Genomic DNA, 21,553 nt, shown 5'->3' with positions numbered 1-21,553 from the left:
GTAGGGAAATATCTGACTTTTGTGGTGTTCATGAATGTTATGATTTGAAAATAAAGGCAGTGAACATGACAGTGCCAACGCATGGATTAGTTTGGTTGGTAAACAAGGACCAGACCCTCAAATGGGATAAAACAGAGCTAAGTATTAGGGACACATAATTGAATGCAGTGAGAACTCCTTATTTACTGTTGTGTTGCTTCCCACCTTTGCCTTTTTATACGTATAAGGCCCAATTTTCCTTCTGTTCCATCTGCTTTGCGTAGCTCTGACTGGAGAAAACAACCAAAAAAATAGTTGGCTGGTTGGAATTCCCCCCAAGTATAAAGGTGTGACTAGGAAAAAGGCATCATAACTGGGATGTCCTGGCTCTTCTGGCTGCTGAAATGACCTTTTGGGGCGATAGGTAACCTGCATAAAATAGCTTGAAGGAGGAGGAGCAACCTGGAAGGCAGAAGGTTGGCTTGAAGTCATGTTTGTTCTATCCCTTGATCAGGTTCCTTGCCAGGGCCAGCTCTGTCTTTTTTGCCGCCCCAGGCAAAAAAGCCTCCCGCCCTCCCCCCGGCAGGGAGCGCGGCAGGGGAGGGCGGCGAGCCCGGCCGGGGCCCCGCTGTCCCCGACCGGCCGGAGCGCCGGGAGGAAGGCGAAGAGCCCGGCCGTGGGCCCGCTCTCCCCGGCGGCAGGAGCGCCTGGGGGAGGGCGGCGAGCCCGCCACAGCTCCGCTCTCCCCGGCGGCAGGAGCGCCGCGAGGAGGGCAGAGAGCCCGGCCGTGGCCCCGCTCTCCCCGGCCGGCCGGAGCGCTGAGGGGAGGGCGGCGAGCCCAGTCGCGGCCCCGCTCTCGGGCCTGAGCGCCGCCCCCCTCCAGGTGCCGCCACAAGCACATGCCTGGTAGGCTGGTGCCTGGAGCCAGCCCTGTTCCTTGCTCAGCATAGCTGGACAAGACCAGAGAATCTGTTCCCTGGCTTCCCTACACTGGAGCAGAATCTAGCCCTTACAGATGATTCAAGGGATCATGACTGCAACCTAACTGTAACAATCACAGTAACAATATGTAGTGCAGCAACTGAAAGAAGGGAATTATATTCACAGTCTCAAATGGTAGGAAAAAGGCAATGGCCTGAATCCAAGGAAGGAAAACTTTTATGCTAGACATTAGGAAGAGATTCTGAATTATAAGAGCATTAGTGTTGACTCTCAAGGGAAAGGTTTGAGTCACTATTATCACTGTAGATTTTCAAAGACAAACATGTCTGGTAAACATTAGTGGGAACGATGTAAGAAGCAAGCATGCAAAATGCAGGTATATATTTATTGCCTACATGTTTTCTTCTGGTTTTGCCTTCTAAATCTATGAACACTTTCCTTTCACCACCATGTAGTCCTAAAGAAAATTTAAAGAGATATAATGTGTGGTACTGTGTGTAGAATTTTCATTTTTTTACTATACTGAGGCCCAAATTCACAAAGGTAGATATAATGAGGATGCTTTAGAATGCCAGAGTTTTTAATTAAGAAAAATAACTACATTTCTCTAATTCTACAGAAACATGTGAAAAGCCTCGTTACGAGCATATTAATTTCCACACAAATCAAATGGTGTTTCTGCCTGAAGAAATACTGGAATATGAATGTGCGGATGGATACCAAACTGTAAATAAAATCACAACAGGTTATACAGTATGTGGCATAAATGGATGGACTCCTGAGCCCCAGTGTCTTGGTAAGGTGTTTTTGTTTTGTTTTAATTAAATTACTACTCTGCAGAACGAATTCCTTTGACTGTCATAGTTGCTATATTGATTACTAATTTAAATAGCTCTGATTTAGGTGCAGGTTACATTGTGGATAATGACTGGGTGGGAAGTGTTCATGTCTGCTGGGACAGTCAAGAATCATTCATTGCATTCAGTCAGCAATCCCCAGAAAAGTGTGTTCTTCGTAATCTTAACCTTTCCAAATTACCGCACATCTTTCAGGAGTCGGATTTGTCTTGCGAGCCTCCAAGTTTCACCTGCTTACAAAATCAGACATAAAAAGTCCACTATTACTGAAAAATGGCTTACTTTCTAATTTTTACCATATAATAATAAAATAAATCCATTGGAATATAAATATTGTACTTATATGTCAGCTCTACAGGGAGGGACTGGCTGTTTGTGCAGCGTCTGGTGCCGTGGGGTTCTCGGTCTGGACTGGGCACCCCAGACACTACTGCAATACGGACAATAAATACTGTCCCCACTGGGTCAGGCTCTGAGGGAAGTCTGAGGAGGGTTGGAGGGGCTGGGGTATCTCTGCTCTGCACAGATCCAGATCCACTGGGATTGAGAGCTTCGTGGTCTGCTCGGCATTAGCTGCATCTGTCTGTTCCAGACTCTGGATGGAGCAGCTCTGATTCAAACGGGGTACAGATTAAATTCAAAAGTAATGGAACCATTGGGAAATAAGAGGTAATCAGAGCACTGGAAACTGCAGAATTATTATTGTACTATGAAAGACAAACAAATCTTATGAAAACTTTGAACAAGTAATAGTTGTATTTTAAGTCATGACAAATAACAATCCAGGTTGAAAGGCCAGCATCATTAACTGATTATTTGGAGTACTCCAAGTGTGATTTTTCTGAGTAAGGATCTGTGTCTATGAAACTACCAGTTTCTAAATTACTTGCAAAAATGTTTATATTTAAATTAATATAATGTGGGGGAAAGGTTATGGAAAGTCACCCCTTCATTTGATTAAATGTCATCTTTGTTTTTCCTCCCAATTATATCCTATTGTGCTTGTTTTTTTCCTGCTTGCCTTCTTTTCTTTCCCCGCCCTAGATGGAATTCTAACTCTTTTACAAATTCCCAGTTTTTTCAGCAAGATTCTTGTTCTTGGTGCTAACCAAAGCCCTGATCCAAATCAATGGGGGCCTTTCCATGGTTTAAAACTGGTTTTTGATCAACCCATTTTGTTCAAATCTTTTGTATTTTAAATACTTTCCCCTAGAAGTATTTGCTATAATATATTTCCTTTCCTTTCCTCACCATCATCTTTAGCCATAGAATGTGAAATGTTGATATTGGCCCATGGCCAGGTTTCCCCCCCAAAAGCTAAATACGACAATGGAGATGTGGTAACTTTTTCCTGTGCAAAAAGTCACAAACGAGTGGGACCTGACTCCTCTCAGTGCTATTACTTTGGATGGTTCCCAGCATCTCCGACATGTAAAGGTAAATATTTCCCTTAGGCTTATTTAAGTAGGATACCTCTTAGTAAATCTGGCTCTTCAATACTCATCAACTCTTCTGTGGGCTCCTTCTGGATCCTAGTGTCTATCCCAAGGTGAACTACCCCATCTATCCTCATGCCAATTCACTTACTAACCCACTGTGCCTTAATTTCCCATTTGAAACTGTGAATTTGTTTCCGTCCATTTTGATTATAGTGAAACTGCCAGTTGTGTGAAGTGGTAGTAGGTTGAACTCAGGGCACTCATTTCCACTTGTGACCTAAAGTAGGATTTGAATCCAAATCTCCAGAGATAAGGTTAATTAATACATAGTCAGCTGTGCCATCTTTCTCCACTTGAAGCAGTGAATTTGGCTTTTTTTCATTTTTTATTGTAGTCTATTTTTAATTGGAACAACTGTCTAGATATAATCTCTTTGTATTAGAGGAAACCAAAGCTTGTGGGCCACCACCCAGCATCACCAATGGGAATATTATCAGTGAACTTCATGAGGAATATGAACATGGCGACTCAGTGGAATATGACTGTGACCTCCATTTTAAAATTATTGGATCAAGAAAAATAGAATGTATTGATGGGGAATGGACATCTTTACCTTCTTGCACAGGTAAACTATGTGTTTTTTTCACACTCTTAGGATTAATATAGATTAATACTTTTATATTTTACACTTTTAGAGATTTTTCAAATCCAAACTATACCTACTTAAATGTAACATACTGGCCAGTGTACATAGTTTCTGTACCACAGTCCTCCCTGAGATGGAATCAGATGAATGATAGTGTTTTTATTGATTGACATCTAAAATACTTCCAACGGCTAACTGTAATTTGCAGAGTCTGGAATCCTGGCTGATCAAAAGCACTGAAATTTCAATTTTGAGAGTCCACACTGATAATTTACCTAATGCTGGAGAGCATCCCTTAGTATGCATATTAACTAACATAGTTTAAAAAAAATTAAAATAAATGCACACAAGTATAATATTTGCTTGTAGTTGCAGCATATTTAGAAATCAATCAGAATTTTTTGGTTTTATCTGAAATGAAAATGTGCATTTATAGGAAATAATTACAGATGTTTTGTGGAATAAAAGGATGGTATGACCTAAAAAATAATAGATAAACAAAATCCAAAGTGTTAACAGATCTACTAGAGGTTCTATGATTGTCTTGGCAAGTCTAGTGATCTGAGCTTTGTCCTGCTGAAATCATCATTGGTTAGGTTTCCATACTGATCTATGAAAAATGTAAGGAAAGGGGTGTAGCTGTTGGCCTCATTTTAGCACAGTGTAAGCTGAATTTGTTTCCTAGATACTATTTTCTTTGCCTTGCCTTAACTACATGTAAGGAGAACTTTTGATGAATACCATTGGATAACAGGTCAGTTGACTATTTCACTATCATCCTAACATGCTGCTGAATGTTGTTTATTATTATTTATGGAGCACCATAAGTGCACATAACAAGGTCCCTGCCCCAAGCAGTTATGAGAGAACTAAAACACAAGTAAAATATTTCAATAGCAAGTGAAAGACAAGGAAGTATAGAAAAGGACGTTTAATGAAGGGAGGAAAAGCTGCATGCTGCCCAATCAGTGGGAAGCAATTCTATTTGTAGGGGCAACGTGAAATGAAGTACAAAGCCAAGAGTGGAATATAAAATAGAGTGGTTAGCAAAGAGATTTGGGATGGAGCAGTATAAGGAAATGTCATAGCCAGGGAAGAAGTTATTCTCAGTCTTATAATTTATAGGGAGTTTCAATATAATGCAGAAAAAGAGCAATAAAGGAAAGGCTTTAAACAGGTACAGTGGGGTGACACGGTCGCAGCAGCAGGAGAGCAGAGGCTGCAAATTAGAAAGGGGAAAGTGAAGAATGTGGGGGTCAGGGAGCTTGCAGTTGTCAACATGGCAGCTGTGTGATTTTCATTTCTTGGATGTGTGCACTGAAGGTGGCAGGATTTTATTTTCTTTAAATATAAAGTGAGTATTGGGGGGTTGTAGTTTAGTGTCATGATAGTAGTGAACTACTAGCAATTTGGAGCGTGGTATTGTGTTGAATGTGAGTACTGATTTGATTTAAGATTTCCTTGCATTTTAGTGTTTTCATTCTTGTGAGGGAATATAAATTGAGCATTGCTAAGTTAATGATATTTTGTATGTGGAAATAGAAAGAAATAAGGGACAATCCTTACAAAACTGTGAGGAGAGAAAAGCTGAATACAGTCCTGGAAGATAACTGGATTGAGGAGTTGTCCTAGTCATAGAGAAGTGAGGGAGAGGAGTTTGGAAGAATGGCAAATGTTATTACAAACTAAGGGCCTAGTTCTGCACCCATTTAAGTCAATCAGAGTTTCACTTCTAACTTTAATGAGAGCAAGGTCAGGCCCTAAATAATTATTTTAAGTAAGGCTCTTTGATCATGTGTTTTATATGTGCCAAGAATATAATGTGGAATATTTATGCTCTTTTCCACAGAAGAGGAAAAAACCTGTGGACTACCACCCCCTATTGCCAAAGGGAGAGCTGTCAATATAGACGATCGCCAGTACGTTCATGGAGATACAGTGGATTATGAATGTGAAAAAAACTATGTAATGGTTGGGCCAAAGACAGTGAAGTGTCTTAGCGGAAAATGGATATCTTTGCCTTCGTGTGCTGGTAAACTATTTAGATAATACTTTAAGCATTAAAGTAACAACTTCATTTAAGGTTGAATAGAGATTATTCATCAATATTCAGGCAGATACAGTTTATATAGATATTTAGCACCATTCTTTACATACTATGGTATATGCATAGTGTGTGCAAAGTTAAGCATGTGCATAAAAGCATCAGTGGCTTTCAACAGGGTTTTCTTGACCCCACCTTTCAGTGTAAAGGCAGCTCAGCATCTTTGAAAACTTTATGATGTACACAAACTAAAAACATTTTTGATTTTTTTTCTTTGATCTCTTTCTCTTCTGGTAACTTTAGAGATTACTTATAACAATAGTAGACACAACATTCTCACATGGACATGTATTTGCATATTGAATGTCTGCCTTTAAATGGATATTTACTGGACACATCCTATGATTTATAGCATATTTTAATTTTTGTGTTGGATTTTATTTAGATCAATCTGCTACATGTGGACTTCCAGAGAATTTTGAGAATATAGCCATTTTACAAACTCCCATCAAGAAAAGGATCTATAGGCACAAAGCACCTATAAGTTACAAATGTAAAACAGATGGCACAAACTTTATACAATCAACTTGTAAATATGGGGAATGGACACCCAAACTTGACTGCATAGGTAAGCTTGTGTATTTATATACAAATTGTCCTTTTCTAATTATAATAGTTACCAAGTATTACATCTACCTTTAGTCTGAGTGAAGTTCAGTAGTTTAAAAAAAAAACTGGTTTAATCATTAAAACATATATCTGTTTATATGCCTAAGCATAGGAAAGACAACTTGCTGCTTTTAAATTACTGAAATAATTTGACGTTCTCTAAACCAGAGGTGCGCAAACTTTTTGGCCCGAGGGCCACATCGGAGAATAGAAATTGTATGGTGGGCCATGAATGCTTAGTGAGTTGTTTCCATTAGGACAAGACGTTGATGATGGACATATTTCTTTGATGGAATCCTATTTATTCTCTCTCTATTTCTCTCTAAAGTGTATGTGTATATACAGAAAGAGAGAGAGAGAGTCCTATTTCCCTGCATCCAGTAGGATCAAACAAAAGAAAGTTTCTTTGCTCTAAGTTTCAAGCTTCTTCCAGCTTCCACTGTACCCAAAAAGCACTATCTAGGCTTTCCCTCAAGACTGCTCCCTCCCCCAGTGCTTACTTTGGCTATCTCCTTGGCTTTCTGCTCATTCCTTCTTTGTGATGTTCCTTTTTCACACTCAGAGACATACAGCTCCCCCAATAAATGCGCTAGCCCCTGCATTTACTTTATCAGTCCACAGAGAAACACCTTGGGCCATGTGGTTCATCTTCTACTCAGGCCCTGCCATGTTGCCTGTGTTTTGGGTGGTGCTCCTATTGTTTCAGCGATCTGGTTCCATGAAGGAGCTTAATTGTTTTTCACAGTGATCTGGAATGAAAGGTGGTTGTTTTACCCCCCAGTTTCAATGAGGTGTAACTCAATCCACAACAATAGGAATTATTAGGTTTGCTGTCTGTTTGACAAAAAGAGAATCCTGAAGACTGCCGGGGCTGCATGTTGTGTCATACCCTTACAAAGGTAACAAAGTTCCTGGTTTTATTTCCTGACCTGATGCCTATTAAAAAAGTCCAGAGCAAAGAATGAATGTCCTCAAATGAGCATTTGGAGTAAGCAAGAGAGAGTGAGTTCTACTCAATCTTAAATTTAATATTGCTCATGAGGAAAAAGTTAATTCTTTTGGGGACACTAGGATGGGGGGAGATTGGGACTTGGGATCTAAATGGGACGAAGAAGGGAATAGGAGCAGATTAAGGGGTGATGGAAGGGAGAGAGATTGGGGCTGGGAGATAGTGTGTGTGTGTGTGTGTGTGTGTGTGTGTGTGTCGGAGGAGACACAAGGAGGAGCCAGATCAGACAGGGAACAGAGAGAGGGGAACTGGGGCTGGCTGGGCACTATTCCTAAAGTAAGTCCTATGACTAAAATATAATCTTATAAGCAAATATCTGTGAAGCACATTGGGAAAGAGTTTGTCTCATCTCCACCTAGCACTGGTTCGTATAGATGACAACTTGCCGCTGCTACCAGTTACTCCATTAACTCAAATGGCGGAGGTCTGTGCAGCAGATCTAAAGGTTCCAACTCTGTTCATGATTGATGTGGGTGTCAATAAGATGCCACATGATGGACTTTCTATTTTTATGTACTATTAAAAAAATATAAATTACACACACACACACAAAGCCATGTTAAAAGAACATTAAGGTTTCAACTCAAGCACTCAAAAGTTAAGAAATGTCAGGTACTTTTATAGCCCCGTCTCTGTTGTAGCTCACAATCTTTAATGGAGTCATAGTGTTTAAGGGCAGAAGGGACCACTAGATCATATAGTCTGACCTCCTGTATAGCACAGGCCATCAACACCACCCACACACTAAACCTATCAATTGCAATGAGACCCAAGTATTACAGCCCACGGGAGACCAGACTATTATGTGCTAAAGACGGAGAATAGGCGGGACAGAGGTGCGCCAGTGCCCAAGGATCCCACAATAGAAGAGAAAATAAGTGAGCTATATCCAGATAATCCTGGCAAATGACTGGAGAGGAAGGCAAAATAACCCTATGGTAACATCCAATCTGACCTGGGCTAAAATTCCTTCTTCTTTGAGTGCTGTCCCTGTGGGTGCTCCACTTCAGGTGATGGTGTGTCCTGGAGCCGTTGATCAGAGATTTGTGGTCTGGTCGGGCCATGCATGCGCAGCAGCTGTCTCGCAGCACTGTTGGAGTTTCTTCAGCGCGTGCACAACTGACCCCCTCACTTCCATCTCAATCGTCTTCGGCTGAAGATGGAGCTTGGGGCAGTGCTACAGCTTCTTCCACTCGAGATAGAAAAAATAGATAATTGTTAGCTCAGTTTAATTTTTTCCATAGATAAGTTAGTTTGTTAGTTGAGAAAAAAAATCTTAGTTTTCTTCATTTCCAGGTTAACGGTTCCCTGTGGAGCGCAAACCATGTAAAAAAAAAAAAATGTCGGTCCACTCGGGACTTTACTTTAGACATGCCAGGCTCCCCTGGCTTCAAAAGATGCCACTCTTGCAAGGAGGTTATGCTGAGCTCCAACGGGCACTCCCTCTGCATGAGATGCCTCAGGGAGACACACATACCATCCAAGTGCATCCACTGCAACAATTTGAAGGCGAGAGCCAGGTGTGACTGGGATCTATGCCTCAAAATGATCCTAATGGAAAAATCACTCCAACCTGGATCTGAAAAGGACACCCCAAAGCCTTCCCCTAAGTGCTCCCCAACTCAGTCTGACCTGACTAAGAGCACTGTTCCACCCTCTCAAGAAAAGAGGAAGCAACCCTCGACCTCTCCACAGTGGGAACCTCACAGAAAGAAACGGTCCCCCGCAAAGTCATTACAAGTGGTGCCGATGGCCCTGAGAATCAGTACCTGTGACTCCCCTGGCTCCTCCGGCACCGGATGCACCACTCATAAGAACAAGGAGTTGAGACCGCAAACATGCCATGTCTCTTCCTCGGCACCGACAGTACCGACATCCGCATTGGAAACTGCGCCGACATTACAACCACCGGTGCCGACAGAGGTCTTGGCGCAGCCACCTTCCTCAGCACTGCCCCCTCACCCAGTACTGACAGCCATCACCGCAGTGTGGTCACTGGCCCCAACAAAGACAAAACAGAACACTCCTAGACACCCAATGCCTACTACTAAGACATCGGTACCGCACCCACTGGCACCGCAACAATTCCTGATACAGAAGGACATCACTGTTGCATCGGTGCCAGAATCACCTCTCCTTTGCAACGAGGGATCACCTATCACACAACCGACCTTGCCTATGGACCATCAATGTTTAGTGACAGTGACAATGAGAACGAAGAGGAGCAAGTGTTTTCACCACAGGGCTCGCCCACACCTCAACTAAAACCTACTGGAGTCACACCATGGCATAAAATCCATCAGTCACAACCTCACTTTCCATGGTATGGATCCCCATAGATGGGTCCCGAAATGGCTTTCACGATGCAGTGGCCACCATGGGCAGCATACAAAGGCCAATATGTTTGGACCTCCTCACTGCCTATGGCACAGCTCCGGTCCCCTCCTGTATCCCCAGGGCCGGCAACATCAGGAGCCACGAAGGAGATGGCCAATGAACCAGAGGAAGAGACTGCCCCCGAAACAGTGTCACATGAACATAACTCTTCTCCATATATAGCCATTCTGCCACCTCCACCTACCATGGCTGATGACTTTAAACAATTTCAAGAGCTATTCAAGTGCATAGCAGTCAGCCAGGACATCTCTCTAGAGTAAGTCCAAGAGTACCAACGCAAACCATTAAAAATTCTACACCCAGCTTCTGTGTCAAAAATTACCCTGCCCATCCCCAAACCTGCTGGACAGTATGGCTGACCCCGGTCACTGCCCCCTCAACATGCAAAAGGGCGGACCATGAATATTATTTCCCAATCAAGGGCATGGACTTTCTGTTTTCTCACCCACAACCAAATTCTCTAGTGGTGGAAGCAGAAAACCACCGGGCCAAACACCGCTCTATGCCACAGGATCAAGACCATAAGTGTCTAGACTTTTAGGTCACAAGGTCTACACCTCCTCGATGCTACAATTCCGCATTGCCAACTAGAGTGCCTCCTTGGCTAAATATGACTTTGACAATTATGGGAAACTCTTTGAGTTTACCGTGTACATACCAGAAGACAGAAGAGCACAATTCAAATCAATCCTGGTCAAGGGACAGTTGTCACCAGGACGGCCCTACAGGCTTCCCTGGATATCGCTGATACTGCAGCCCGTACCATAGCTATAGTGATAGTGATGTGCAGAGCCTCGTGTCTGCTATTGTCTGGCATACCAAAAGAGCTCCAACTAAAGGTTGAGGACCTACCTTTCAATTAGAACAAACTGTTTGAGGCAAAAACTGATGAAGTCCTACACACCATGAAGAAGTGACCCTTCATACACTTGGCATATATACACTGCCCCCAAAAAGGAAGCGATACCAACCATACCAACGAAACAGGGATACTCAATACACTCGTCCTCACAGGTGATTCCTGCAATTCAGTGGGACACAACCACTATCAATACAGTGTGCTCCCATTTGGACTCTACACTGCACTGAGAGTGTTCTCCAAAACCTTGCAGCAGTCACAGTTCACCGGGCAAACAAGGGATCAGAATTTTCCCTGACATAGACAATTGCCTTATCAAAGGATACTCATACATAGAGACAGAAACAATCACATGACTGACCATAAACCTCTTCAAAAACTGGGGTTGCAAATAGATTTTCAAGAGTTCACATTGATACCCACACAACAACTAGAATTCATCGGGGCACACCTGGACTCAACTCAAGCCACAGCCTCACTACTGCATGCCAGATTCTTAACCATCAAACATCTCATAGACACCATATCCATCTGTCCACGAATCGAGGCACGGACATGCCTACAATTACTAGGACACATGGCCGCCAGCATGTTCGTGGTAAAACACGCTAGATTACACATGCAGTGTCTTCAGAGGTGGCTGTGTTCAGTCTAAACCCACCAAACACAACCTCAACATGATGTAAACACCACCGACCAAGGTTTTAGCATCCCTACAATGGTAGCCAAGACCAGAGAACATCTGCATAGGTGTTCCCTTTCACCACAGACCTCCTTCAATCATGATCACAACAGATGCCAGCCTATGGGGCTTGGGGGCACACCTGGACCACCAAATGATATAAGGCAGGTGGTCGACACTGGAAACACACCTTCACATAAACCTGCTAGAACTCAGAGCAGTAAGATGCACCTATCTTCACTTCCTACCACTCATAAGAAACAAATCAATCTGAGTGATGACAGACAATGTTGCATGCATGTTCTACATCAACAGACGAGGTGGGGGTCTATCTCTTTCCCTATGCACTGAAGCCATGAGACTATGGAAGTGGTGTATTCAGCACCACATCGACATTTCAGCTTCTTACCTACCAGGATGCAAAAACACCACCGCTGACACATTAAGCAGACAGTTATCACAAGAGCACAAATGGGAACTGAACCCTACGGTCTTACAACAGATATTCTATCAATGGGAGTTCCCATCGATCAACTTATTCGCCCCAGCACAGAACCACAAATGCCCGCTATTTTGTTCCAGGGTGGGACTTGGTCCCCGGTCTCTGGGGAATGCTTTCTTAATCCGATGGGACAAGTCATCTATGTATGCATTCCCACAGATCCCACTAATACACAGAGTCCTACGCAAGACCAGGGAAGACAAAGCCAAGATCATCTTGTTTGCCTGAGCATAGCCCAGACAAACTTGGTACCCTTACCTGCTGCGTATGTCAATTCGTCCTCCACAAACTCTTCCAATGAGGCCAAACCTCCTGTCACAGGCCGATGGTCAGATCTTCCACCCACTACTGGAGAAGCTCCATCTGAATGCGTGGCTCCTCCATGGTTCTAATCACACGAGTTAACTTGTTCAGAGCAGGTCAAACACGTGTTATTGAACATCAGACATGATTCCACATGCAATACTTACCTACAAAAGTGGAAATGTTTTTCCACATGGTGCCTACATAAATGACTTACTCCCTGCACTACGCCCCTTCCACTGGTGCTAGACTACCTTGTAGAGCTAAAGAATTCAGGGTTATCACTGAGATCTATCAAAGTACATCTCGTGGCGATTAACACCTTCCATAACAAAGTCGATGGATTCTCGATGTTTACACATCCAACTACAAAACGCTTTCTTGCGGGACTCCAGAACATTTACCCTGAAATACACCCTCCCACGCACACATGGGATCTGAACTTAGTCCTCAGGGAACTCATGAGACCCCCTCCTTCAAACCCCTAACTATCTGCTCCTTACTACATCCAATCTAACCTGGGCTAAAATTTCTTCCCTACCCCACATACAGTGATCAGCGAGACCCTGAGCATGTGAGCAAGAACCAGCCAGCAAAGACAGAATGCTTAGTGCCACCTCAAAGCCCTTGCCCCACTCCCACCAATATCCCATCTCCAGCCATGGTCATCGTCTGATGCTTTAGTGGAAAGTGAAAACACCTTCCCAGAATACATTGGAGGAAGGGGGGCAAAAATCCCTTCCAGACCCCTGTCAGTGGCTGGCCGAACCCCTGAAGCATGAGCTTCTGGAACATGGGACTTAAACCAGAAGTGAGCTCGAGGGTTGTTGACACCTGTGCCCTACCATCACAAGCAACCCCGTCTTAAAATTGTACTAAAAAGTTTGTCCAGATCTCTGGTAAAACTAAGGAAGTTGTTTGTCCACACAACTTCTATTGGGAAGCTGTTTCAGAACCACATCCCTCTGATGGTTAGAAACTTTCCTCTAATGTTCAGCCTGAATTTGTTCATGGCCAGATTTACATCCACTACTTCTTGTCCCATCATTGTCATGTAACTTAAATAGCTCTTCACCATCCCTGGGAATTACCCCCATAATGAATTGATAGAGAGCAAACATATCCCCCTCTGACCTCTTTTTGTGAAACTAAACAAACCAAACTCTTCGAGTCTTTTCTCATAAGATAGACCCTCCATTCCCCTGATCATCCTAGTAGCTTTTCTCTACACCTGTTTCAGTTTAAATTAGTCTTTCTTGAACATGGGTGATCAGAATTGTACACAGTAATCCAAGTGAGGTCTTACACTTTATTCCTACTGGAAATGCTTTACTGTGTACATTTTAAGATCACATTTGCCATTTTCACAGCTGCATCACATTGGTGGCTCATCATCATCCTGTGATAAATCTACACAGTAGGTCTTTATTCTCCTTTGTTGCTTCCAACTGATGTGAGCCCCCAGGTTGTAGCAGAAATTCTTATTACTAGACCCTATGTGCATGACCTTGCACTTTGTACTATTGAATTTTATCCCATTTCTGTCACTCCAGTCTTCAAGGTCATCCAAGTCTTCCTGTATAATGTTCCTATTCTCCTCTGTATTGATGATGCCTCCCAACTTGGTATCATCAGCAAATTTCATTAGCACTCTTGACTTTTTGTGCCAAGGTCATTAATCAAAATATTGAATAATATTAGTTGCCAGATGGAGCCATGAGGCGCTCCACTAGTAACCTCCCTCCAGTCCACTAATTCACCTTTCAGAATAACCCATTACTTTCTCCCCTTTAGCCAGTTTCTTATCCACTTTGCAATACTTGTACTAATCCCCATCTTCCCTAATTTAACTAATTTCTCCTGACGCACTGTGTCAAAATGCTTTATTGAAGTCCACGTATATTAGATCTACTGCACTTCCCTTCTCTAAAAAATCAGTTATTTTCTCAACGAAGGAACTCAATTTCTTGCATTTATTCTTGCTATGCCCCTGTGAAGTAGGGAAGTCCCAGTATCCCCATGCTGCAGATCGGGGACTGAAGCACAGAGATACTGGCCTCAGCTCACACAGGAAGTCTGTGCCAGAGTAAGGATGTGAATCCAAGGGCTAGTCTACACTGGCAACGCTAAAGTGCTGCCGCGGCAGGGCTGTCAAGGCAGTGCTTTAACATGCCTTGTGTGGTCATGGTGCAGCGCTGGGAGAGAGCTCTTCTGGTGCTCTAAAAATCCACCTCAGCGAGGGGCGTGGCTCCCAGCACTGGCACTTTACAGCGCTGCAACTTGCTGCACTCAGGGGAGTGTTTTTTTCACACCCCTGAGCAAGAAAGTTGCAACATTGTTAATTGCAAGTGTAGACAAGCCCCAAGTCTCCCAAGACCTAGGCTAGCACACTAAGCACTGGATCATCCTTCCTCTGTGGAATCTTAATTCAGCCTCCTTGGGATACCGTCATTAGTAATCTGATGACATCCCATCCATTCTGTGTACTGAATGAGGTAGGGGTCATATGAAAAAAAACATGGCTGTCAATTAATCACAGTTAACTCACGCGATTAACACAAAAAATTAATTGTGATTAAAAAAATTATCTTGATTAATTGCAGTTTTAATTGCACTATTAAACAATAGAATACCAAATCATCATCATCACTGTTTCTGTAACATATTTTGTTTTTTACGGGACAGGGTTGTTAGCCCTGGGCCTAACCCCCAAGCCAGAGGACCAGGGTGTCTGTTTTGTCTGGCCCCTCCCCCACAGACTAGTCCGGCATGGTTGAACCTAACAGGAGCAAAAAGCCCCCCACCGACACACACACTGGGGATCGTTAAAGCATGCAACCTGTCCCACCATGACAAGGCATGGATACCAGAGGACAGAGAATACTAATTGAAATGTATTAAATATTTTTGGATGTTTTTCTCCATTTTCAAATACATTGATTTCAATTACAACACAGTGTACAAAGTTGACAGTGCTCACTTTATATTATCTTTATTATATTAGAAATATTTTCACTGTATAAAATGGCAAACAAATAATATTTTTCAATTCACCTCATACAAGTACTGTAGTGCAATCTCTTTATCGTGTACATGCCACTTACAAATATAGATTGTTTTTGTTACATAACTGCACTCAAAAACAAAACAATGTAAAACTTTAGCACCTTCAAGTCCACTCAGTCCTACTTCTTGTTCAGCCAATCGCTAAGACAAACAAATTTGTTTACATTTACAGGAGATAATGCTGCCCACTTCTTATTTATAATGTCACCTGAAAATGAGAATAGGCATTTGCATGGCACTTTTGTAGCCAGCATTGCAAGGTATTTATGTGCCAGTTAGGCTAAATGTTCATATGCCCCTTCATGCTTCGGCCACCATTCCAGAGGACATGTTTCCATGCTGATGATTCTCGTTAAAAAAATAATGCATTAATTAAATTTGTGACTGAACTCCTTGGGGGAGAATTGCACGTCTCCTACTCCGCTTTACCCACATTCTACCATATATTTCATGTCATAGCATTCTCAGATGATGTCCCAGGACATGTTGTTCGTTTTAAGAACTTTCACTGCAGATTTGATAAAACACAAATAAGGTACCAATTTGAGATTTCTAAAGAGAGCTAGATCACTCGACCCAAGGTTTAAGAATCTGAAGTGCCTTCCAAAATCTGAGAGGGACTAGGTGTAGAGCATGTTATAGAAGTCTTAAAAGAGCAACATTCTGATGCGGAAGTCACAGAAACCAACCCACCAAAAAAGAAAATCAACCTTCTGCGGGTGGCATCTGACTTAGATGATGAAAATTAACATGCATCGGTCCTCTCTGCTTTGGATCGTTATCGATCAGAACCTGTTATCATCATGGACGCATGTCCTCTGGAATGGTGGTTGAATCATGAAGGGACAAATGAATTTTTAGTGCATCTGGCACATAAATATCTTGCGACACCAGCTACAACAGTGCCATGTGAACACCTGTTCTCACTTTCAGGTGATATTGTAAACAAGAAGCGGCAGCATTAAGTCCTGCAAATGTAAACAAACTTGTTTGTCTGAGTGATTGGCTGAACAAGAAGTAGGACTGAGTGGACTTGTAGGTGCTAAAATTATACATGCTTTTATTTTTTAATGCAGTTATTTTTGGACATAATTCTACATTTGTAAGTTGAACTTTCATGATAGAGATTGCACTATAGTACTTATATTTGGTGAATTGAAAAATACTTTTCTTTTTTTTTACAGTGCAAATATTTGTAATGAAAAATAATAATATACAGTGAGCACTGTACACTTTGTATTCTGTAGTTGTCACTGAAATCAATATATTTGAAAATGTAGAAAACACAAAAATATTTAAATAAATTGTATTCAATTATTGTTTAACGGTGCAATTAATCACACAATTAATTGTGATTACGTTTTTTTATCACATGATTAATCGTGATTAATTTTTTTAATCGCCTGACAGCTCTAGAAAAAATACTCTGCGCTTATGTAATTAAAGACGGTATCATAATACAAACACACAAGGTGGCTGAATTAAAGTTGCAGAGGCAACAGGCATCTTTAGTTCTGACATTTACTAACTCTTGAGTACTTGACTTTTGCAACCTGAATATTCCTTTTACACTTGCTTTTGTGTGTGTGTGTATTTCTGATGGATCTCAGTTTTCGATAAAGGTCTGCTAAAGAGTAGGATTCCTTTTTCCCCAGAGGCCACACTACAGAGTAAACTATGTGAATCCTTACACACCCTCCCTCCTTAACAAGAACTGGAGCCTCTGGTACTGCCCCTCTCCCAGCCACCTATGTCCTGTTTCCTCCTATCTCTCTTAACTATCATGCATGGGGGTCCCTGCATAGCTCAGCTCTGTGCCACAACAGACAATGTGCATCTCCTGTATGACTGCCACACAGCATACTCTTGCACCTCCTGCCATTTGCTCAGTGGAATGACCCTGGTTTCACCACTCAGGAAATAGGCTGGATTAGAGCCTTGAACAGCTTATAGCATCTGAGCTAACTAGAAAAATAACTTCAATTACAATAAAGGTTTCTTTACTGTATGATGGTGTGTTTATGCTCTTGTTATGGAGCAGGAAGAAGAACTGCTCACAATGAGAGACCATTACAAAATGTCTTATTTTAAGCCCACAGTTGTACTTCATTAACTATAATGCAGTTCTTTGAGTCAATGCAATATGATTATGATGCTAACTAAATGCTGAGAATAGCTAATAAGGATCTATGGACTGCACATGTTTTTATCTATTAACTGTTCTGGTTTGTAATGAACTTTTACATTTACCATTGTTTGAATCAAGAGATCTAACTGAAATATCTTTTGCTAAAGAAAGAAAATGCCCACCTCCACCTCAGCTCCCGGGTGCCATCAAGATCACAGAGACACGAAACTACGAGAACGGTGAAAAAATAGCTTTTACGTGCCTAAAAGATTTTGAACACCAAGGAGTGAAAGAAATAATGTGTGAAAACGGGAAGTGGCAATCACCACCGCACTGTGTTGGTCAGTATGGGGCTTTATTTATATTTCTTTAGGTTCATCAGTCAGAGGAAATGTACAAACAATATCAGTAACAGGACAACTGCCATGTCACTGTTTGCCCCTTACACATTGTGGTAGTTAGTGTTCACGTATTTTGTTAAGAAGTCATTACCAATCGTTCGGTGCAGAAAAGTGTTGAAAAATAAAATGTACAAAGTAATCAGACCTGTAATACTGGACTAATGGGTTAAAGGATTTGAATCGTATGCAGTGTGTTGTTAATGGGTTAAAAATGAACTAGGATCTGAAAAATGAATATAGTAATGTCAAAAAGTACAATCTGATATCAGAACCTAATCGTTTTTTATCCTACCACTAAGGGTGAAAGAAGGGAGTATTAAGGGAGAAAAGTTTCAAAGCACAGATGGGACTCTCAATGTTTATTTAATAAAATTAAGTGCTGTGAAAAAACATACAAATGTTGGTATGTTTTGTGTGTGTGTGTATACTGAGCCTCATATACATACACACAATATTTATAATTTAATGTTGCAAAACCAAGCATTCAAAAATTAGGAAAAGCCATAATTAAGGCTGGCTGTGCAACCTTAATTTAATGTTAATTTTAATTACATGAGCACACACAATTTTTTTCCACGGGATCTCTGCCTCATCCTGTGCAAAGGATAGTTGCTCACCTAATGAGCAGCCAATATTTTGTTTCATCCTCATTATTCAATATGGGGCCTAGTGTTTATTTACTGCATGCTACTCAAACCCTGCTCGGAGTACACAATTTTATATTTCCTCCTCGGCTTTTATGTGGTACTTAACACTATATGAGCTGAGTGCTTTGCAAATATGAATTAATTTATTTTCACAACACCCCTCTGAATTGTTTTGTGTATATGTGAGTGTATGTATAGCAGGAATTATGAAGATATAACTAGTGATTAGATAATTAAGGCTGTGAATTAATTTTTGCAATTTAAACTGGTTTAAAATTCCTCTATTTCAAAATTTAATTATTTAATTTAACCACAACATTTAATACAGTGGTTCTTCAGAGGAATTTTTTTTTTATTATTATTTTATTTTATTTTTTGGTGGGAAGGGGGAAAAATATTTACTAACTTTTAGAGTGGGAACTTTTATATAATTTATTCTTTCTTTCAAAATTGTCCATGAGATTCTAAGCATCTTTTCAGGTCCCTGCAGCTAAAGGCTCCCAGTCCCTTCAAATTTCAAACCAGATGCACAATCTCAGAACATCAGGCATATGTCAGTTTTCACGGGGGGGGGTTTCTACTTGAAAAGTTATTCTTTTATTCCTCACAAATTAAAGTAACTTTGTGGGCTGGAAGGAACTGAGCAGACCAAACAGCTAATGCCATTCTCCAGCACAGCCTTCCTGAGCTCACTAGCCTTCCTGCTTTCTTTCAAAAACTCTTCTTGAGATTTCTTTTTCTCTTGAAAATTTGAATATTCTGAAGCCCCGTGGACCTCCCTACTCTTTCTTTTCATCCTGTTATTTCTTTTCTGTGTATCTTAGGGACAAATGGTGCTTCTCCTGGTAACCAGCAGACCTTTAAAATTATTTCTAAAAATATTTTAACTGGCCAAAAATATAACTCCATTCAAGCTAATGTAGAAAGCCACACAGATGTGGGTTTCAGATAACATTACTGTACATTAGAGTCAAAACCAATGCTTCTAATGCAAGCTATGTTTGCATATTAGTTTATAATTCATTGTTCATTGCTTCTTTGTAACACACACTATCTCCTTTAGAAGTAGAGTTGCAATAGATCCCATCCATTTTCTCTTAGTGAATCAGATTCAGATTCTCATCAGAATCTAACTGATTTTACTATATAATTCAATTTTAGAGTGGCCCTTGCTGTCTGATAATGATCTCCTGACTAGATCCTTTAAAACAAATAAATTTGAAGAATCAAAAATAGATCTAGCTTCTTCATAATGTTATATTGACACCATTTTCCGTTTGTGCAACCCATTCAGATTTATACTCCAGGATCAGATACGATCCCTAGCAGAACTCTCTGAGAAAAAGTTGAATTTCTTCCTTCCCCATCCTGATTAATAATCAAACCGAATTTTGAATGGATTTAAGTGTCCCTCTCTTGTTAAACCCAATATAACTATCTAAATCCCATGTAATATGTTAATTCAGGAATACTTGGCAAACTCAACATAATTCACTGATACCAAACAAGTGCACTCGGAATGACATGACTGAAATCTCTCATTCATCTAGAGTAACCTTAGGCGTAAAAGGTCTTTTGGCCCCCATTAGAACATACCTACCTGTTTCATCAGGGCTCAAGAGAGATCTAGGGGTTTTGATCCTCCTCATGCAGAGGTTGCATCTACACTACAATGTTTTATAGCTCTCTCCCAGGATAAGTGCAGTTCCAGCAATTGAGCCTCCTCTGGTGTAGACCGGACTCTAGTATTTTTAGCATCAAATCATGAAACCCTTTACGTTACCATGCACTGTTGCAATTTCACTTGTTCTGGAAAATGAGTATAAAAACTTTAGTGTAGACAAAGCATTAGAGACTTCCTTTCATTTCTGAACTCCTACAACAAGATGACATGACACCACATACACTTCACTGTTTGTAATGAATGAACCATGTTTAATAGACTATAGGCATTTAATGCACCACAGCAGTATGATCTAGAATCCAGCTATTATTTGGGGCTTGAGGCAATGGGAAATCATGTTTAGGGTGGGTTAATCTAGAATGTTCCCCAGCCTTAAAAAATCACCACAATTTATTTTCACTGCAGTTCACTGTTACTTTCTCTTTCAGTTTCAGACTATATGTGCATATGACATACTAATTTTATTTTTTTCCGAAACAGAAGAAAAATTATGTTTCCAGCCACCTTCCATAGCAAATGGTGAGATTCTCAGTCTAGAAAATCAGAACTTAAGACAGGAGCAATCAGGACCAGTGACTTATCGGAATGGTACCATGTTAACGTACAGTTGTAACCCTGGCTTCATGTTACGTGGACCACCTGAGATAATTTGTAAGACTGGAAAATGGACCTCAGCTCCTACATGTGTTGGTAATTACATTGTGTAGAATTTTCAAAAGCAGTTCATTTAGTGGAGAGGACAATAAGTTTCAACTGGAGGCTAAATTATAGGAAAGAATGATTATGTATGTAACCCTTCTGGCAGGTGGAGCCAGCAGCAACAAGGGCCGGGTTCAGTGGGGTTCCTTTTCAACAATACAACACAAAACCGGCTTGAGCCTCCACCCAGTGACCTGGAACAATTACACACCACCAGTGATGAGCTCCCAAAATCCTAAGAACCGATTCCCTACCGGGTCCTCGGCGGCACTTTGCCGGCGGGGGGGTTACACTCGCTCCGGGTGAAGGACCTCCCTCCAAAATGCCGCCGAAAACCCGGAGCAAGTGAGGAACCCCCCTCCCCGCTGCCGAAGTGCCGCCGAAGACCTAGTAGGGAACCACGCGGTGAGTACAAGCCCCACGTGCCTGTCTTCCCCCCCCCCACGTCCTGCCCCCAACTGCCCCCCTCAGAACCCGCAACCCATCAACACCCCCCGCTTCTTGTCTCCTGAACACCCCCTCCCGAGACCCCCCACCCTAACTTCCCCCCAGGACCCCATCCCCTACCCAACTTGCCCCGCTCCCTGTCCCTTGACTGCC

The 21,553-nt window shown here is 41.6% G+C and overlaps 1 protein-coding gene across 1 annotated transcript in view; it reads left to right on the top strand.

Annotated features, from left to right (window-relative positions):
* CFH (complement factor H) overlaps positions 1 to 21,553 on the top strand; it is a 135,762-nt gene that overhangs the window by 36,512 nt on the left and 77,697 nt on the right. Inside the window, exons 11-17 of the mRNA XM_065409917.1 lie at positions 1,541 to 1,717; positions 3,042 to 3,215; positions 3,660 to 3,842; positions 5,713 to 5,895; positions 6,353 to 6,535; positions 17,690 to 17,863; positions 20,735 to 20,944. Of these exons, the coding sequence (XP_065265989.1) occupies positions 1,541 to 1,717; positions 3,042 to 3,215; positions 3,660 to 3,842; positions 5,713 to 5,895; positions 6,353 to 6,535; positions 17,690 to 17,863; positions 20,735 to 20,944 (1,284 nt within the window). The remainder of the gene's footprint in view (positions 1 to 1,540; positions 1,718 to 3,041; positions 3,216 to 3,659; positions 3,843 to 5,712; positions 5,896 to 6,352; positions 6,536 to 17,689; positions 17,864 to 20,734; positions 20,945 to 21,553) is intronic.

The sequence above is a fragment of the Emys orbicularis genome, chromosome 8 (genome assembly GCF_028017835.1).
Source record: "Emys orbicularis isolate rEmyOrb1 chromosome 8, rEmyOrb1.hap1, whole genome shotgun sequence".
In the NCBI taxonomy this organism is placed as follows: Eukaryota; Metazoa; Chordata; order Testudines; family Emydidae; genus Emys; species Emys orbicularis.
Note: the sequence above shows the minus strand (reverse complement) of the source record. Positions and strands in the feature narration are given on the sequence as shown.